This window comes from Fundulus heteroclitus, unplaced genomic scaffold (assembly GCF_011125445.2).
Source record: "Fundulus heteroclitus isolate FHET01 unplaced genomic scaffold, MU-UCD_Fhet_4.1 scaffold_44, whole genome shotgun sequence".
NCBI classification, from domain to species: domain Eukaryota; kingdom Metazoa; phylum Chordata; class Actinopteri; order Cyprinodontiformes; family Fundulidae; genus Fundulus; species Fundulus heteroclitus.
Window position 1 is genome coordinate 2385955 of NW_023396857.1, and position 17120 is coordinate 2403074.

The 17120-nt window shown below is 42.0% G+C and overlaps 2 protein-coding genes and 1 long non-coding RNA gene across 4 annotated transcripts; 1 reads left to right on the top strand and 2 right to left on the bottom strand.

Annotated features, from left to right (window-relative positions):
* Window positions 1–971: 971 nt before the first annotated feature.
* Window positions 972–7751, bottom strand: LOC105915338 (gastrula zinc finger protein XlCGF57.1). The gene is made up of 2 exons (XM_036131501.1): window positions 7490–7751; window positions 972–3120 (listed from the first exon to the last, which is right to left on the bottom strand). Exons 1-2 carry the CDS (start codon window positions 7590–7592, stop codon window positions 1415–1417), a joined length of 1809 nt encoding a protein of 602 aa, XP_035987394.1. The 5' UTR covers window positions 7593–7751; the 3' UTR covers window positions 972–1414.
* Window positions 7212–16276, top strand: LOC118560508. Its single transcript, XR_004929411.1, has 2 exons — window positions 7212–7459; window positions 15964–16276. It is a non-coding gene; the product is annotated as an uncharacterized LOC118560508 (long non-coding RNA).
* Window positions 10144–16124, bottom strand: LOC105922501 (gastrula zinc finger protein XlCGF57.1). 2 transcript variants are annotated; one of them, XM_036131506.1, is made up of 2 exons: window positions 15994–16124; window positions 10144–12520 (listed from the first exon to the last, which is right to left on the bottom strand). In XM_036131506.1, exons 1-2 carry the CDS (start codon window positions 16094–16096, stop codon window positions 11094–11096), a joined length of 1530 nt encoding a protein of 509 aa, XP_035987399.1. In that variant the 5' UTR covers window positions 16097–16124; the 3' UTR covers window positions 10144–11093. The 2 variants fall into 2 exon arrangements, with proteins under 2 accessions (XP_035987399.1, XP_035987398.1); XM_036131505.1 differs by having other exon boundaries at window positions 10144–12532.
* Window positions 16277–17120: the final 844 nt, after the last annotated feature.

A 17120-nucleotide genomic window follows, 5' to 3' on the forward strand; every position in this document is an offset into this window, starting at 1 on the left:
GACTACTTCTTCCTAGGAACCTCACCATGTCCATTACCAATGCTAAGCCTTAAAGACGCTCTAAGTAATGCTGACACCTTGTGGCCCAAATGGGTACAACATCTTGCCAATCACAACAATCTAATCTGCCGTTTTTAACGGTTTGTTGCTGTTGAAAATGTTTACCTCCACAGGACGGGTCTATGATGTGTTCTCTTCTATTTCTGGTCTATTTCTCTTACTGACTTCATGTTTACAGGCTGCTGCTCTGCTGCCAGGATAAAAAAAAACAAATGCTGCGCTCTGTGTTGGGAACTTTCATCTGATTGGCTCAGGAACCAGGAAGTAAACACAGGCTACACTCTGAACTGAAGTAGTTCCGGACCGTACCTCTAGGTTTGACAGGAGAAAAACGTGACGAAGACGTTGATGATGAAGAGGAGAGGAACGTTACTTCCATCCCATGTGGCGAATGACAATGATTTAGGCTGATTTAACAGTAAAAATCTTACTTACAGCGTTTTTTAAGGTAGCCCACAATCATTTGAGGGACATGACGCATCAACACCGCCCACCTCATGGAAATCAGCAAAAATCTCCGGAGAGAAGAGAGCGCACACTTTGTAGTTCATCTTCAGAAAGCTGTAGGCCCGCAATAGACTAGAATCATTTTGACTAGAATCATTTTGACTAGAATAATTTTGACTAGAATCATTTTGACTAGAATCATTTTGACTGGAATCATTTTGACTAGAATCATTCATGTGTTTCCATCGCGTATCGACGTCGAAGTTAAAGGCAGTCCAACATCAGCACATCAGTCCAAAGCTCTTTTCCTTCTCATGATAGAGTTTTTACCATTGACCCCATGAAACGTCAAGGAACAGGAGCTAGGAGCAGTTTTTAAGCGTATCTGGGTGGAACCTAGCTTAGTTTGAACAAAGGAAGACATTCTGGAAGGACTGATCCCATCTTCATCCTCTCCCCTCATCAGTCCCTACAAGTATCAGTCCAACCCGATGTGGTTCTGTTCACTCTGAACATTAATTCAAACGGACCCACAGTTGAGAGGATGAACTGCATCCTTTAAAACTTTAAAACCTGTTTGTGGCCCTAAGTCCTCGTAGGATTGACCTTTATGCATAAATGCTTTTTTCCTCGTTCAGAGGAAATACTTTAATAAAGTAAACATTACAAAATTAAACCGGTTTGTATTTTCCCAGATATACACCTGAACTACCTGCTAGACAACTAACATGATCTATTACCTATTTTATTAAACGGGTTTGAATGTACAATGAGTCCCAAAGCAAATCATCATCTTCCATGAAGGAAATATTGTCACCGTTTGAAAAACGCATCAATTTTAACACCAACCTGGAAACTTTACAGGTTTAGTTGGATGTGAACTCATGTTTCCTCTATTGCTGCCTCTCTAAGTAACTTTCTCTTCTTTGTGGATTTTCATGTGTGTATTTAAGGTGGACTTGCGGTTAAAGTGTCGTCCACAAACATCACAACCAAACGGTTTTTCTCCAGTGTGGATTCTCGTATGCCTGTCTAAACTTGTCTTTAGGTTAAACCTATACCCACAGACATCACAACGAAAGGGTTTCTCCCCTGTGTGAATTATCATGTGTTTCTTAACACTGGGCTTGGCTGTAAATCTCTGCCCACAAAGATGGCAGCCAAAAGGCTTCACTCCTGAATGTACTCTCATGTGTTTGTTTGCAGCCGATTTGACTACAAATCTTTTCCCACAGAAGTCACAGGCATATGGTTTCTCTCCAGTGTGGATTCTCAGGTGGAAGGTTAGGTCTGTTTTGTTGGTGAACCGTTTACTGCACTGAACACAACCAAAAGGTTTCTCTCCTGTGTGGACTTTCATGTGTCTGGTTAAATGCGACTTACGGCTAAAGCGTTGTCCACAAACATCACAGTTCAGTGGCCTCTCGCCGGTGTGGATTGTCTTGTGAGTGTTTAAATGTGATTTTGATCTAAAATCTTGTCCACATACATCACAACTATACGGTTTCTCACCAGTGTGAATCCTTAAATGTGCTTTCAGATTTGCCTTATAGAAAAATCTCTGTCCGCAAAGATCGCAGACAAACGGTTTCTCTCCTGTATGGATTCTTAGGTGTGAATTCAAGCAGCTTTTACTGGCAAACCTTTTACTGCACTGATCACACCCAAACTGTTTCTCTTTAATATGCTCCTCTCCTGGGCTTTCGTGGGCTTTCATGTGCCTGTTCGCAGCCGACTTGTCCTTAAACCTCTGTTCACAGAAGTCACAGCCATACGGTTTCTCGTCCGAGTGGACTCTCTGGTGGGAGTTAAGACGACATTTACTGGAGAACTTCCTCGTGCATTTATCACACTCAAACGGTTTCTCTCCAGAGTGGATTGTCATGTGTCTGTTTAGATGAGACTTTCGACCAAATTTCTGTCCACAAACATCACAACCAAAGGGTTTCTCTCCCGTGTGGATTATTGTGTGCAGGTTCAGATGACTTTTTCTCTTAAAGTTTTTACCGCAGATGTCACAACTGAAACTTTTCTGATCCTTTTGGGTTTTCATCTCAGATTTTGAATGGCATGCCATGTGGCTCTGAAGGGAGCGCTTGCTAGTGAACCGTTTGCCACACTCTGCGCAGATCCAAGGTTTGCTGCGAGCGTTTCCAGCAGACTTAGCAGCGCTGCTCTCCTCACAGTATTCTTCACTCTCTTCGGTTTCAGCCTCAGAGTCCGACAAGGGTTTGAGCTGAGAGTCCGAATAGTCCTCATCATCGTCGTCGTCCTCCTCCTCTTCCTCACTGACTTCAGTGTCTGAAGAGTTGGACATGTCTCCATGTGTGTTCAGATCTTGGTTCCTACAGGATTCTCCTCCTTCGCCGTCCTCTTCATCAGTTTTTATCTGGTCAGCTGAGCTGTTGCTTGGCAGATCTCCAAGTTCTGTTTGGTCGTGATGAAGAGAGAACGGAGGTTTGTCTTCCTCATCCTCACTCTTCACAGGAACAGGCGACACTGAGAGCCTGGTGGCCATGAGTTCCTCCTCTTCCTCCTTTATTTGGACCAGTTCTGGGTCCTGCAGGTCCGCATCAGGAGCATCTTCTTTAAGCGAGGAAGAGTGACGAACATCTGCAGGGAAACATATGATGTAATGAACAACTGTGACGCTAAGACATAGAGTCTTTGAAGTGGAGGCACTACACTATAGTTTAAAAGTTTATTAATAGTTCATCTTTTTCATCTTTTCATCTTTCATCTTTTTCCATAGTTAAATATTAGATCCAGGGCAGTCAAAAGTAGCCGGTCAACGGCGGCAAATCACCGTCTATAGCAGCTCCTGCCGCCGCCTACATTTCCCCGATTATACATCCCAAAAATCACCTTAGCATCTGTCTCCACTGAGAGCAACATTAACGAGTGATTGGGTTCCTTGTTCCAACCGAGATGCTACTTTTCCCATCACAGACCGGTGTTATGCCAAAAAGTGCATCCCTGCTGAGATATGCGTTCCCTGTGGTGGGAGCGCGCCTCGCTCTGTACAACTGAATATTAACGAAGTAAACGGATTAAAATGTGACCAACGCAGTTACTTGTTCTTAAATTAATGACATAAAAATGTTTTAATAAACCTCTTGTGGGGAAATAACTGTTATTATTTGGCAGATTAATTTACAAAATCACGGGTGTTATGAACAACATTAAATCCAAAGTTTTTATCCGAGGTACGGCTGATTTATTCTGGTGGTTTTCAAAAACAACCTTCAAAAAAGGTTGTTTTTGAAGAATTTATTTTTTTCCTTTTATTAAATTTGAAACATGCACTCTGACTCTATTGTTTAAATAATCACCTGTCTTGAAAGCTTCCGAAGTACATCAGGGAGACTCTATTTTTCAAAACTCGGGCACCGGCATAAATGCACCCTCCTACCTGATAGTGTGTGGTCTGCTGCTGTAAAAAAGTTTCACTGCCCTGTAGATCTAATGTTTTCTGCCATTAACTGTGTTTTTGTCAACAAAGTATCCTGGATAAACACTTCATTGTTTTCCCTACACCAAGTTTTATGGAGTTGTTTCTTTCCACTGTTGCCACCTGCTTGCTCAGGAAGGGTAATTGAAAATAAACTTTTATAGTGAATTAACTTACTGGGTTTATTGTTGCTAGCGCGTACTCCAGGCTGCCTGACATGAATGCACTTCTAGTTTAGACATTACAGTCAGGCAGTCTGTAGACAGCTCAGGGGTCCTCAGGTAGAGACACAGTGTACCGTAATGCTCCTAATATCCATTGAACGGAGCGGCTTTGTTGCTAACCAAAGTCGTATTTACACATTTTAACTGATTTATGAGCACATTGTACCGTAAAATCAGTCAGTAAGAACAACAATGATCATATATAAGGCGCACCGTCAGTTTTTGAGATAGTTTAAAGATTTTAAGTGTGACTTATAGTCCAAAAAATACGGTAGTTTATTTCTGTTAATTCAGTTGACGAAATTCAGGAAGCCTGGGTTGCTTTAACTGGGTGTCATTGTTGGTTCTGCTGACTCAACTGACTAAAGCATTTGTAGCCTTGGCTGTGTGCCGGTTCCACGCCCTGCTGGGAGAAGAAGCCAGCATCTCCATGAAGCTCGTCAGGAAACGTTCTAAACGGTCCTGGTAGACGGCTGCGGCGGGTTTGGACCTGATAGACAAGGTGGACCACCGCCAGCAGCAGCAGCAGAGGACAGGGGCAGACAAGAGCAAATGGTGCCAGAAGCTTTGAAACTAAGCCGGACTGTGAGGATCGGTGTCATATTTACATGGTGGAAAAACCTGGGCTCCAACAACTTAACATGAAGCTAAATCCACGTCGTGTTCTTCCTTCACTAAACAACTTCATGTGCGCTGAAATCCTGGAGTTGTACAACAAAAACACTCAGGCAGCCGCTTCAAGGGAAACTACTTAACATGAAGCTAAATCCACGGCAGTGTGGTTTTCGTCCTGGCCGTGGAACACTGGACCAGCTCTATACCCTCAGCAGGATTCTTGAGGGGGCATGGGAGTTTGCCCAACCAGTCTACATGTGCTTTGTGGATCTGGAGAAGGCATTCGACCGTGTCCCCCGAGGGATCCTGTGGGGGGTACTCCAGGAGTATGGAGTACCGGACCCTTTAATAAGGGCTGTCAGGTCTCTGTACGACCGGTGTCAGAGTCTGGTCCGCATTGCCGGCAGTAAGTCGGACTCGTTTCCGGTGAGAGTTGGACTCCGCCAAGGTTGCCCTTTGTCACCGATTCTGTTCATAACTTTTATGGACAGAATTTCTAGGCGCAGCCAAGGTTTTGAGGGGATCCGCTTTGGTGGCCTTAGGATTGCGTCTCTGCTATTCGCGGATGACGTGGTCCTATTGGCTTCATCAGGGCGTGATCTACAGCTCTCACTGGAGCGGTTCGCAGCCGAGTGCGAAGCGGCCGGGATGAAGATCAGTGCCTCCAAATCCGAGACCATGGTCTTGAACCGGAAAAGGGTAGAGTGCCTTCTCCGGGTTGGGGAGAGTGTCCTGCCCCTAGTGGAGGAGTTCAAGTATCTTGGGGTCTTGTTCACGAATGAGGGGAAGATGGAGCGGGAGATCGACAGGCGGATTGGTGCGGCATCTGCTTTTCATGTTAATAAAAAAAACTTTAATTCCTTTGATTATCTGTAATTTTTTTCTCCCCATGGTATCAAAAATGGGATGGAGTATGAATATTTTGCTGGGTACTGATATGGAGTTTGAAATGTTAGTGTTGTGACAACGCTAACAGGTAGCGGTACTGATGTTGATGTTTTAATGCAACTTCTCTGTTTCTGATTGAAGCGTCCCGCCTCAGACGCTTTGGTTTGCTTCTCCAAAACAGATACAAGTTGTTCCACTACCTGTAATGTTTAAAATCTACAGATTAACTCATAACATTTCAAACATGTCTCAGAAGTAAAATATCTTGGCGCTGGATTCTCATTTCAAATTTAACAAGCATGTTAAGGTGAGTAGCAAAGTTCTCTATTTTTAGAGTGATTAGAGTTTCTTTGTCCGTCTGCTGCAACAGTTAGCACCCCCCCACCCCCCGGTCACCAGAAGCTGTGAAACTCTGGGGTAAATTCCAGCATATCCTAATTATAACAACAAATTAGTGGGTGAAACAATCCTGCTGCTGAGCTGAGATGTGTGGACTAACTGAGTTTTTCCTCCTTTTTAGCTAAGATCTGCACAAAGACGTGTCAGAAATGTGTTTCCTTTACTGAGGAGCCTTTATGCTGCAGAGAAAAACTCTGTAGGCTGATCAGACAATGATTAAATGTCTCATCATTTCAGGATCAATACATTATCGTTTTTCTCAATATTCTCAGCGTCACATAGCGAGGGACGCTCTCAGCTCTGAACAGTTTCTTTGTGCTGCTCTTTGTTTTTATGCCAACAGCAGCTTTTTAATAATGTAGGAGATGTTGCTGTCATTAATGTTACTGCTGCACTCAGTTATAGTTTAAAGGTGTTTCATAGTCAGAGACCCACAAGATTAATAAAAGAACTACACAGAATAAAATAAATTATTTATCCCCCCCAACACCATTAGGGCTTAACTACTTCATATGTATACAAGTTACTTCACTTACATAACACCACCGTTACTTCAACTTAAAATATAAATATAGCCATTATGATTAATATAAAGTGAGGTGGGAACAAATTAAACATCTGCAGTAAAATCAGCATCAGCTCATTTTTAGAAGGACAAAAAGATGAAAATATCAGTTATTTCAATAACTCCCACCATCCCATCATCAACTGTATATGTTGATTATAGCCAATTAATGCTTTGATTAAGGTTAAACATATTGATTACTCTGTATTTTCATACTTCATCTTTATTTGCTGCAGCGTCCTTCTTAAGGCCTTTCAGGTTTTACACCTGGACAGGTAATCAATGCCCCTTTGTGTTGGATTAGTGAGAGAAAACAGCTTTAATTCTCCGTCACATCACTCATATCACTCATGCATTCACTTTTTCAGTAATTCTCTGCCATTAACTCCCATTTTCTGCATCACAACGTTGTTTCTTTTTGTTAATTATGGTTTAATGTTCTCCATATGCCTCCATTAAAGATTTCTAATTCCTCTGGAGGGAATTCAGGCTTCTTATTGCTGCCGCTGCCACAGTGAATCTCCTTCTCTGTGATCCATTGATCAGGGCTTCTTTCCTGCTTAACTCAGACTTTAGTTACCTGGCTGATATCACCTGTTCTGACACTGAAAACCCTGAATAAGGTGGAACTACTCAGAGTAGCAGCTTTCTACTCAGGGCAGATCGGACATTATTTCTAAAACGGGCCGGATGACGTCAAACCCCAGCTCGCTTCTACCGTAATACACTTTGTGTGCGCCGGGCTAATTATTAGCAGCGAGCTAACATCCGCCGTTCTGACTGTAAATGGTCCCTCAGCCGCAGCTGGAGGTGAGATGATGGAGGCTGGAAGCATCAAACCTGATGTGTGCAGCAGATGTTGGGGGCTGAAAGCAGCATCCAGGATGTGGTGTCTCTGCTCCTCTGCTGCATCCAGTCGCTGCTTGACCTGCTGTCTCCACATCTCTGCTAGCTTTTCTCTCTCCAAACTTTCCTTTAACACTTCCTGAGCAGTTCCAGCTGAGCTTCAAGCCGTTTCTCTTCTTTCCACAGTTCACCAACTGCTGCTCTTTCTATCTTCCAGCTTTATTAACTCTCCCGCTGCTGCTCCGTGGACAAAAACCCAACAAAACTCGGTGGTCAGATCTGCTCGGAATCCTGCGCTGGGCGATGACGTCACAACCCATGATTGGCTAACGTTGCACGATGCAGTAAAACCATAGACATATGACCCCTCATTGACTGTCGCGGCGCAGGAATTACGGCCGCCATCTTGGGGCGGTCGACCTGCTACCCTAACCTGCTGATTCAAGCAGAACACACTAATGATACCTCAGCACTGTGCGTCTTATTTTTGTTTAAATCGACGGACTATTGACGTCAGGGCTCGAAGGATAACTTTTCACACGTAAGATTAAAAGATATTGTTTATATTAGAATGTGATTTTTCTAATATTAGATAATAGATAGAGAGATACAGGTCTACATGTCCAAGTTTTTGTGACTTAGTCTCTCCAAAATTGCACCTGCTCCGTGAAAGCATCAGAGCTTTAAACATTGGTGAATAATATATATATATATATATGTATATATATATATATATATATATATATATATATATATATATATATATATATATATATATAAAATCCAAAGGGGCTTCTAAACTGTTTCATGCACAGACATCATATACGTAGACGCGTCATAGGGCGCAGGTTCGCACGTCAACGTCACCGCCATATTGTATGTGGCAAAAAAAGTTGAGTTCTGTTATTGTGAACGTGGATCAGAGAAGATGCCTCATTCCTGTGCTGCATGGAAATGTATTCTGGCTGATTTCACTACTTGTATCTGCCTTCTATAAACTAAGGCTGCACCATGTTGCAAAACTGGACACACTAAAGCTGCTGAGTGGCTATATATATATATATATATATATATATATATATATATATATATATATATATATATATATATATATATATATATATATATGTCTATGTGTTATGAATATAAGGATCAATTTTTTTAAATCTAAACATTGTGGTCTTCATTATTTCATAAAACTGTGTCACATGTGAACCTTTAGGAACAGACTTTTTGGGTGAGTATTAAAGAGGTAAAATTAATAATATGAGGAAAAAAGGTCCTAGGTCAATAAAGTAAAAACAACAAACAAACACAAAAGTGGTAATGTTATGAGAAAAACGTCATATTATAAGAATTAAGAGGGAACATTTTCAGAATAGTCACAGTTTGCAGAATTATTTCACTCCTGGAGTAATAGGGCCAGGTTAGATTATTTTAAATATTTTTATTCTTTAGCAGAATGAATTCAGGACAATGAAGCTAAAGGGATACAAAGATAAACTTGTAATATTACAAAAACAAAAATACTATGAATACAAAGTATATTCAGAGATTAAAGTCCCTCTGATACTGTTTAAGTGACTGAGTAACTGCAGATTTGCCACATTTAAGATGGCGGACGCTCTGACGCATCGCAGCATAGGCAGAACCAACGCTCACTGCCTTGTTTGTCCAGTTTGTTCCGGTATTATTGTATAAAACACATACAAAATAATATACATGTTATGTATGTTAATCTGATGCCTTTTAGGCAACTTGTAGATTTATAAACAACATAAGATGGATGACAGATTTAGCAATGGCGGCGCTTCACCATCACTTGAACTCTGAACAGTAACGAGTATAAAATCCCAGACATGTTGATGGAGGTTCTGTGTTATTGTTGTAGAAAATATGCAAAGGAAAAGGATTGATTTGCAGACGCAGAAATAATAAATTGGAATAGATTTCAATTGATACTAAATTAACACGAAAAGCTTGTTTAGTTTGTGGAAAGCTGCAGCTGTAAGTAGAAGTGGAAGCACTATTTTCTGGTAATGTGTGTTAAAGCTAAAGACCATGCATTTAAGAACCAGATCTAACAAGGTAATTATAGATAAACTAGAAAGTGATCAAACATATTTGATTTTTGACATCAACCGACTGAACAGAAATGTTACTGGAAATATATTTTTCATTCTAACCTCATGATTAAAGATAATATGAAGCGAGGCAGCATCAAACCAACGCTCACTGCCTCTCGTCTCGTCGTTTGTTCAGGTATCCCCCCCCCCCCCCCCCCCCCATCATGAATGAGCTTCTGGAGATGAATATCCTGGATCATTTATCACTGTTTTTAGTTCTTTCATACCAATATCTTCTTCTGCAGACGTCACAGATCTGCCTTTCTTATTTCCAACAACTGACTGCTCTATTCAGACACTCTGATCATGGATGCATCTGAGTTTGAAGCCGACTGGCTGCATTTAACTTAATTAGGAACAAAGGTCCTGCTGCCATTATTAAGGGAAAACTGGATTATTATTTGTCTCAAACTAGAAAATGCTTCGATAACCCAAGGATGTTTTGTCATCTCAGACAACCTTCCTCACCTGGTGAGTCTATAAATGAGTTTCACTTATGAAATGAGAGACACACCACATGGACACTTTTCACAATAATTTAATGTTTATAGATGTAGCTGAGTAAATGTAAAACTAGCAGAACATCCCAGAGGAGTCAGACCCACGTAGGGATGAACAGAACCATCTAAACTGGTGGTGTTGTTTTCCAGTGGAGCTGGACCCGGCAGGAGTCCGACGGACCGGAACGGAGCAGAAAACTGGACTTGTTCCGTATTTTGACGGTGAACGACGTCTACGCTGACGTTGGGATGAGTCCCGGAGGAAGTGGAACCGTTCCCATTAATTAAATTAACAACGTAGTTGCTCAGTTGGACAGACGTGAATGGAACGGAGCGCTAAGGAGGATGTGGAGGTCAGAGGTCAGTGAACTCATCAACAGACCCAGAAAATCAGCCGTGACTGGGTCTGTGCCGCCTGTCATGAAATTATCTTAAAAACTAAACACACATTTCAACAAAAACCAGGAGAGAAAAACAAGAAGTTAAAGGTTTCTGGAGACGCTCCAGCGGTCATTTATAGGGGACATATCCTGCTTACAGAGTATTAGGCCCACTGTAGATTAAAGGCAAGCTGGGTGAGTAACTCATAGTTTTAGATTAATTTAGCATATTTTCTAAAAAAAAAAAAAAAGGAAATTATCTGATATTCAGAAGTTGTAAATATGCAGAAAAAAATACAAATCTCCATGGTTAAAGGAAAGAATTTGCAACATTTAAATTAAGATATTTTCTGACATTATTGCAAATATTGGGACGTAATTGTTCAGAAAGAAAAAAAAAACGTAACAGAGAAAACTGAACGCCTCTGAAGATGACAGAATATAACGATATCTCAGCAGCTCCTGGACAGACTACATTCAACCTTTCTGCTCTCCTACAGACTCCCAGTACACGACTGCATGGATTTAAGGGCTAAAACGTGTTTATTGCAGGATATGTCTCCTTTAAGGCAGAACCTCTCCGTTTGTTCAGCTAAACATTTTTCCCCGCTGCATGGATTCTCATGTGCATGTTTAAATTTCCCTTTCGGTTAAATTTTTGCCCACAAACGTCACAACTGAACGGTCTGTATCCTGTGTGGATTTTAATGTGACTGTTTAAGTTTGACTTTTGGTTAAATCTTAGTCCACAGAAGTCACAGGCATAGGGTTTGTCTCCTGTGTGGATTCTCACATGCGTCATTAAAACGGACTTTTGGTTAAATCTCTGTCCACAAACATCACAGCTAAATGGTTTCTCTCCGGTGTGAATAATCATGTGTCTGTTTAAAGCTGACTTGTGGGTAAATCTTTGCCCACAAACGTCACAGCCAAATGGTTTCTCCTCTGCGTGGCTACCCATGTGCCGCTCTAAATGGGCCTTACGACTAAATCTTTGTCCACAGACATCACAAGAAAACGGCTTTTCTCCTGAGTGGATTTTGACGTGACGGTCTAAATAGGCCTTTTCATGAAATCTTTGTCCACAGACATCGCAGCCAAACGGTTTCTCCCCTGTGTGAATTTTCCCGTGTCGGTTTAAATGAGACTTCCTGCTGAATGTTTGTCCACAGACTGCACAGCCAAATGGTTTCTCCCCCGTGTGGATCTTCACGTGTCTGTTTAAATGGGTTTTTTGGCTGAACGTTTGTCTGCACACGTCACAAACAAAGGTTTTCTCCACTGTGTGGATCCTCATGTGAACCTTTAGGTGATTTTTCCGGTTAAAACTTTTACCACAGTCAGCACAATTGAAGCAGTTCAGATCTGTCTGGACTTCCCTCTGCGGGTCCATATTTACATCGTCTCTGAGCCCGTCCTTACTGAACGAACAGCTCGGGCATCTTACCGCTGAATGAGCCGCCGTGCGACTCTGAAAGGAGCGAAGGTTAAGTTGTTGACCACATTCAGAACAGCTCAGAGATTTAATCGCCTGTCCACCTGATTCAGGAGTCCTGCTCTCCTTCCTCTCATTCTCATTGTCTTCAGTTTCAGACCCAGAGTCAGGACAGTCCATCTCCTCATCTTCACTGACCTCCGTCTCTGAAGAGTTGGTGGCATCTCCAGGAGTGTTTAGATCTGGCTCTCTGCTGGATTCTACTCCTCCATAGTCTTCTTCTTCATCAGGTTCTGCTTTCATCTGCTCAGCTGAGCTGCTGGTTGCAACGTCTCTGTTGTCTGTTTGGTGAAGTTCAGAGAACAGAGGTTTCTCTTCACCATCTTCCCTCTTGATGAGAACAGCAATGACTGGAGAGCCAGAGGGATCAGTCTCCTCCTTCACACTGGGCTGATCTCCCTGCTGACTGCTCCAGAGTTCCTCCTGCTCCTCCTTTATGTGGAGAAGCTCCAGGTCACTCTGGTCCTCACCAGGACTCTGTTCTTCAGGAGCCTCTTCTTTAACCAGCAGCATCTGCTGAACATCTGCAGGCAGCTCTGAAACACATTAGGTTTGTTGTCAATAATACAAAAACGATGCAGCGTAGAATTAGGGGACAACATGGGAATCATGAGCTAATAAAACATCTTTAACTCGCAGGAACCAACAGCAACTGTGGAGACCTTTGCTGCCAAAGTCCAGAGAAACGGGAAGTTTTACCTGAAAGATCAACGTTTTGCTCATCTTACTGATCAGTGTTGCTTTAGTTGGAAACAATGATTAAGTTATAAAAAAGCCCAACAATAAATTCACATTTTACTGCACTTATATGGTCTCAGTCTTATAAATTCCTTATTTATAAACTAGACAGTTATTACTCCCAAAAAGTAACTGAGTTGGTTGGTCAGTTACTGCACAGAGTAACTAGTTACTAGGCAAAGTAACTTTGCAGCTACTGTTTATTAACTAAAATGAATTTGGATGTCATTCCTGTTTTCGGATCTTTACATAACATGAATTCAGTTATTATTTATTAATGAGCAGCGAAACGCAGCAAAGGCTTATTGTTGTAATTATAGTGTTTATTATTTTATAATCTGACTGAATTTAACTTTATAAAGAGCCTTGAGATGACATGTTTCATGAATTGGTGCTATATAAATAAAATTGGATTGAATAGAATTATTTTTCTACTCTGAAAAGAAGCGCTTGTTTGGAGGCCGAAACATAAAAAGTATAAATAAAAGAAAAATATTCCCCCGTGTTAATAGTTTTAATATGTTTACGGGTTTGAAAATGGGCGTGGCCAAAGAGCAAAATTATAAACACTAATCTCACCTTCCTGGGGCTTTACTTTCCCCGCCCGACCCAGTGCTTCTCTGCTTTCTCAGGGCGTTTTTTTTTGGGGGGGGGGGGGGGGGGGGGATGCTGCAGCAAGAAAAACTGTTCACCTCAAGAGTGGAGTAGGGAGATGAGCAGTTTACAAACCTATTCTTTTTATAACCATAATTTATTACAAACGGTTGTTTGCATAAACATCAGTCTAGTCTCCCCTCCACTCTATTACCCCCCCCCCACCCCCCCACCAGGTTTCTCCAGAGTCTGGATCAGTGGCAGGATCTCTGCATCTGTCTGTGTTGTCTTCCTGCTGCCACCTGCTGGGCCGGAGTGGTACTGCAGTTTCACCACGTCCCTGACATCATTGGCTTGATTTACTTAAACGGCCGGTAGCTGATGGAAACAGGAAACCCCAACCCCCCCCCCCCCCCCCCCCCCCCGGCTTTGGTTTACCGGGTGACACAAAGTCTGGGGCTTTCAGGGGAAAAGGGGCAAATGATCACAACAGGCGCTTGCAGCTCAGCGGCACTGCGGCTGGGAGAGAACAGCATCGCCTGCAGTTCTGCACGTGGCCACCAGGGGTACCATGAGCAGGCCTCCCCATTACCCTCCACCGGGGTCACATGTGCTCCGGTGAGGAGAGTTAGGTTTGGCCGAAATCACTTCCTGTTTGGCCGCGGATTACTGAAGACTTCTTGTCATGTTTTGAAGACGTGACCTTAAATTATTATCTGATGTACGACTGCAACAAACGATTATTTTTATAGTCGACTAATCTAGCAATTATTTTTTTTTTCTATTTGTTGACTAATCAATTATTTTTTGGTTGATTTCCATCATCACTTGAGTTTCTTTTAACATATTTTGACTCACGTTTTCTTGTCTACGCACCTTTGAACGGCTCTTTATTACCTCACCTTCACAGAACTTAAAAAAAAAGTTCTGTGAAGAACTAACGGTATCTTTCTAGATGGACTATGATGTGACATTAACTGGGAAGTGTTGTGGGGAGGAAGAGACGGTAGAACATGTGCTTATGCATAAGATATGAGCTACAGAGAGACACATTCACACCACATCTGAGAGACAATAAAATCCCATTTATCTTGAAGTCAACACGGCAGCGGCGTTCTCAAATAAATACACATTTGTTTAGTAATATAAATTTAAATTTTTTTAGTTATGCAAAGATTAACAGCCAATGCACCAATGAGCTCTCCTGTACTTTGTTATTTTATAACCAAAACAAGAAAATATGTCTAGGTGAATAGTTAACGTTACAGTCGTATAAGGGTTAAAGGTACATAGCCACGTTATATGCTTATAAAAAATACCAAAAACCGTTTGATCATAATAGAATAAGGTTATATACACTAAGCCTCCATCCTGATAATGTTTTGATGGTCCTTTATGAGCCGAAAAATAATTTGCTCTCAGGAGCAATTAACAGATATAAACAGATGTGGCGCCATCTAGTGGCAGTATCACAGAACTACCATAAAGCCAGTTTGATTAATTAATAAATCAGTATTAAATAATGCCAGACTGAGCCTGACTCTCTGCAACGCCTCGTAGTAAAGCAGCAGCTCAGCGTGATGAAGACCAACGTTATTAATTAAATAAACCAGCAACTTTAAGAGCCTCATATCAGATCATTTACTCACGTCAGTCAACTCTGCGTCACATCTGAGCCTCGGCAGGTTTAGCTTCAGTGAACACCAACGTTCAGACTGGATTCCCAGAGACTTTACAGGCTTTTCCCTCTTCATAGATTTTCATCTGATCAGATACTGCATTTATTAGTTAGTTAATGACCATCAGGAATGGTGACCTGGGGAATCCTGATAATTAATGAGTCCAGACTGTGGCAGAACTCTTAAAAACTGTTTTGAATCCCCTCCCAACAAGGCAGTCAAGGTGATGTGAGGAAAAGACTAGAGAAGCTGTGGAGATTACTATCACGCTTTTATTCTGGGAGGATATACTGTTGGTATTAAGGAAAACTGTAAAGCTCAACAAAAAAGCCTGATAAAGTTATATCATTGACCTGATTATCATTATGGTTAAGTTCTTTATAGACACGTGCAAATTCAAAGGTATTAAACCATGTATTACTGCTTTTAAAAACAAATTAAAACAGTAAATCCATTCCAGGCAGCTCTCAGAAAACCAAAATGTGATTAAAACTGTAGACGCTTTTGTCAGATTCAGTTTGTTTAGTTTAATAGCTGTCGCCCCTCAGTAACCAAACAGAACATTAGAAGAAGAAACTATTTGAATGGTAAATATCTGTTTTTCTAAATAATTATGTCCTATATTGTAAAACCCAGTGTTCCTGAAAACTATATTTATATGGTCTCTGTGTTGTTACCATTTTGTACCATTAGACTACAGATAATTGCTAATTGTTGTTCCGCAATGTTTATTTTTCAAATGAAAGCATTAAAAAGACGTAGCTGTTCCTCTGGCTTCTTCCTGCGTGTCTGCAGACATGCGCACTACTGCCCCCTGCTGGCAGACTCTGGCGGCTCACATTCAGGGCAACTTTCACTACAGCGCGGCGGCCATGTTGGATAAACTCCGACTACGGAGCACAGGAGAGCCGCAGCTGAGCAGCTTCCGGGGAATAAAGCTGATGCAGCAGCTGGAGGTGAGATGATGGAGTGTGGAAGCATCAAACCTGATGTGTGCAGCAGATGTTGGGGGCTGAAAGCAGCATCCAGGATGTGGTGTCTCTGCTCCTCTGCTGCATCCAGTCGCTGCTTGACCTGCTGTCTCCACATCTCTGCTAGCTTTTCTCTCTCCAAACTTTCCTTTAACACTTCCTGAGCAGTTCCAGCTGAGCTTCAAGCCGTTTCTCTTCTTTCCACAGTTCACCAACTGCTGCTCTTTCTATCTTCCAGCTTTATTAACTCTCCCGCTGCTGCTCCGTGGACAAAAACCCAACAAAACACGAACGACGACGAGCCCGCTGCCGCCATTCTTCCGGAGAAACACGAGTCTGCGCACTGGCAGTTGGAGGCCCGTGGAACCAAAGACCCGGAAGTCGCGCACACAGGACATCCGTTAGACGTTAACATGTCCACCATGTTGGCAGGGGAAATTTGGACCCTCAGGCTAACCCTCAGTGAACAGAGCAGCCGTTTTAAAGGCTAAAAAATAAATAAATTATATTATTTGTGTGAGATCTCCCTGACTTGGCAGTTAATCAATCATCCGCATAAATAGTTAAAGGAAAACATTATTGGGGCCCTAACTTTGCTGTAACAACTGTTTCAAACTTTTAAACTCTGCAGATGTAATAAAAATGCATTTGTAAGCAGAGCAGTACAAAGGCAGGCCGTGTCTGCCAGCTTATTATGCCACCGACTGTTTAAATGTAATTTATTGGATTGTTGTATTTTATGATAAAAGACATGTTGACTATTAAATAGAAATACGGAGGCACGTTTCAGAGCTGAACACAGGCGTAATCCCTCAGCTGGCTCAGGTCCTGTGGGATGAGAGTTTATTCCATCCAGCATCCATCAGAAGTCACCCATGTGGCTGCGCTGGTCACTCCAGCACTAACTGATCCATCAAGCATCAGGGAATAAGCGGGTTGATGTCAGGACTTCTACCAGGCCTGGTCATCCTCTCTGCTTCCAAATGCAGAAGCTGCTTTACTTTGTTAAACTTAGGCCAAAACGCTGGAAATGTGTTGGGTAGATTTGATCTACAGCAACGCCGCCTGCAGAGGGAAACCTGCAGGTTTGTCCTAAAACACTCGGTGATGCTGAACATGATGAGGTCCTCAGGTTGGTGTTG

Coding starts and splice junctions, on each gene's coding strand:
- LOC105915338 (XM_036131501.1), bottom strand. CDS start 7,592: ATGTGGAGACAGCAGGTCAAGCAGCGACTGGATGCAGCAGAGGAGCAG. Junction 3,121..7,489: donor ACATCTGCTGCACACATCAG/GTTTGATGCTTC, acceptor GTTTCCCTGCAG/ATGTTCGTCACTCTTCCTCG.
- LOC105922501 (XM_036131505.1), bottom strand. CDS start 16,096: ATGTGGAGACAGCAGGTCAAGCAGCGACTGGATGCAGCAGAGGAGCAG. Junction 12,533..15,993: donor ACATCTGCTGCACACATCAG/GTTTGATGCTTC, acceptor AATGTGTTTCAG/AGCTGCCTGCAGATGTTCAG.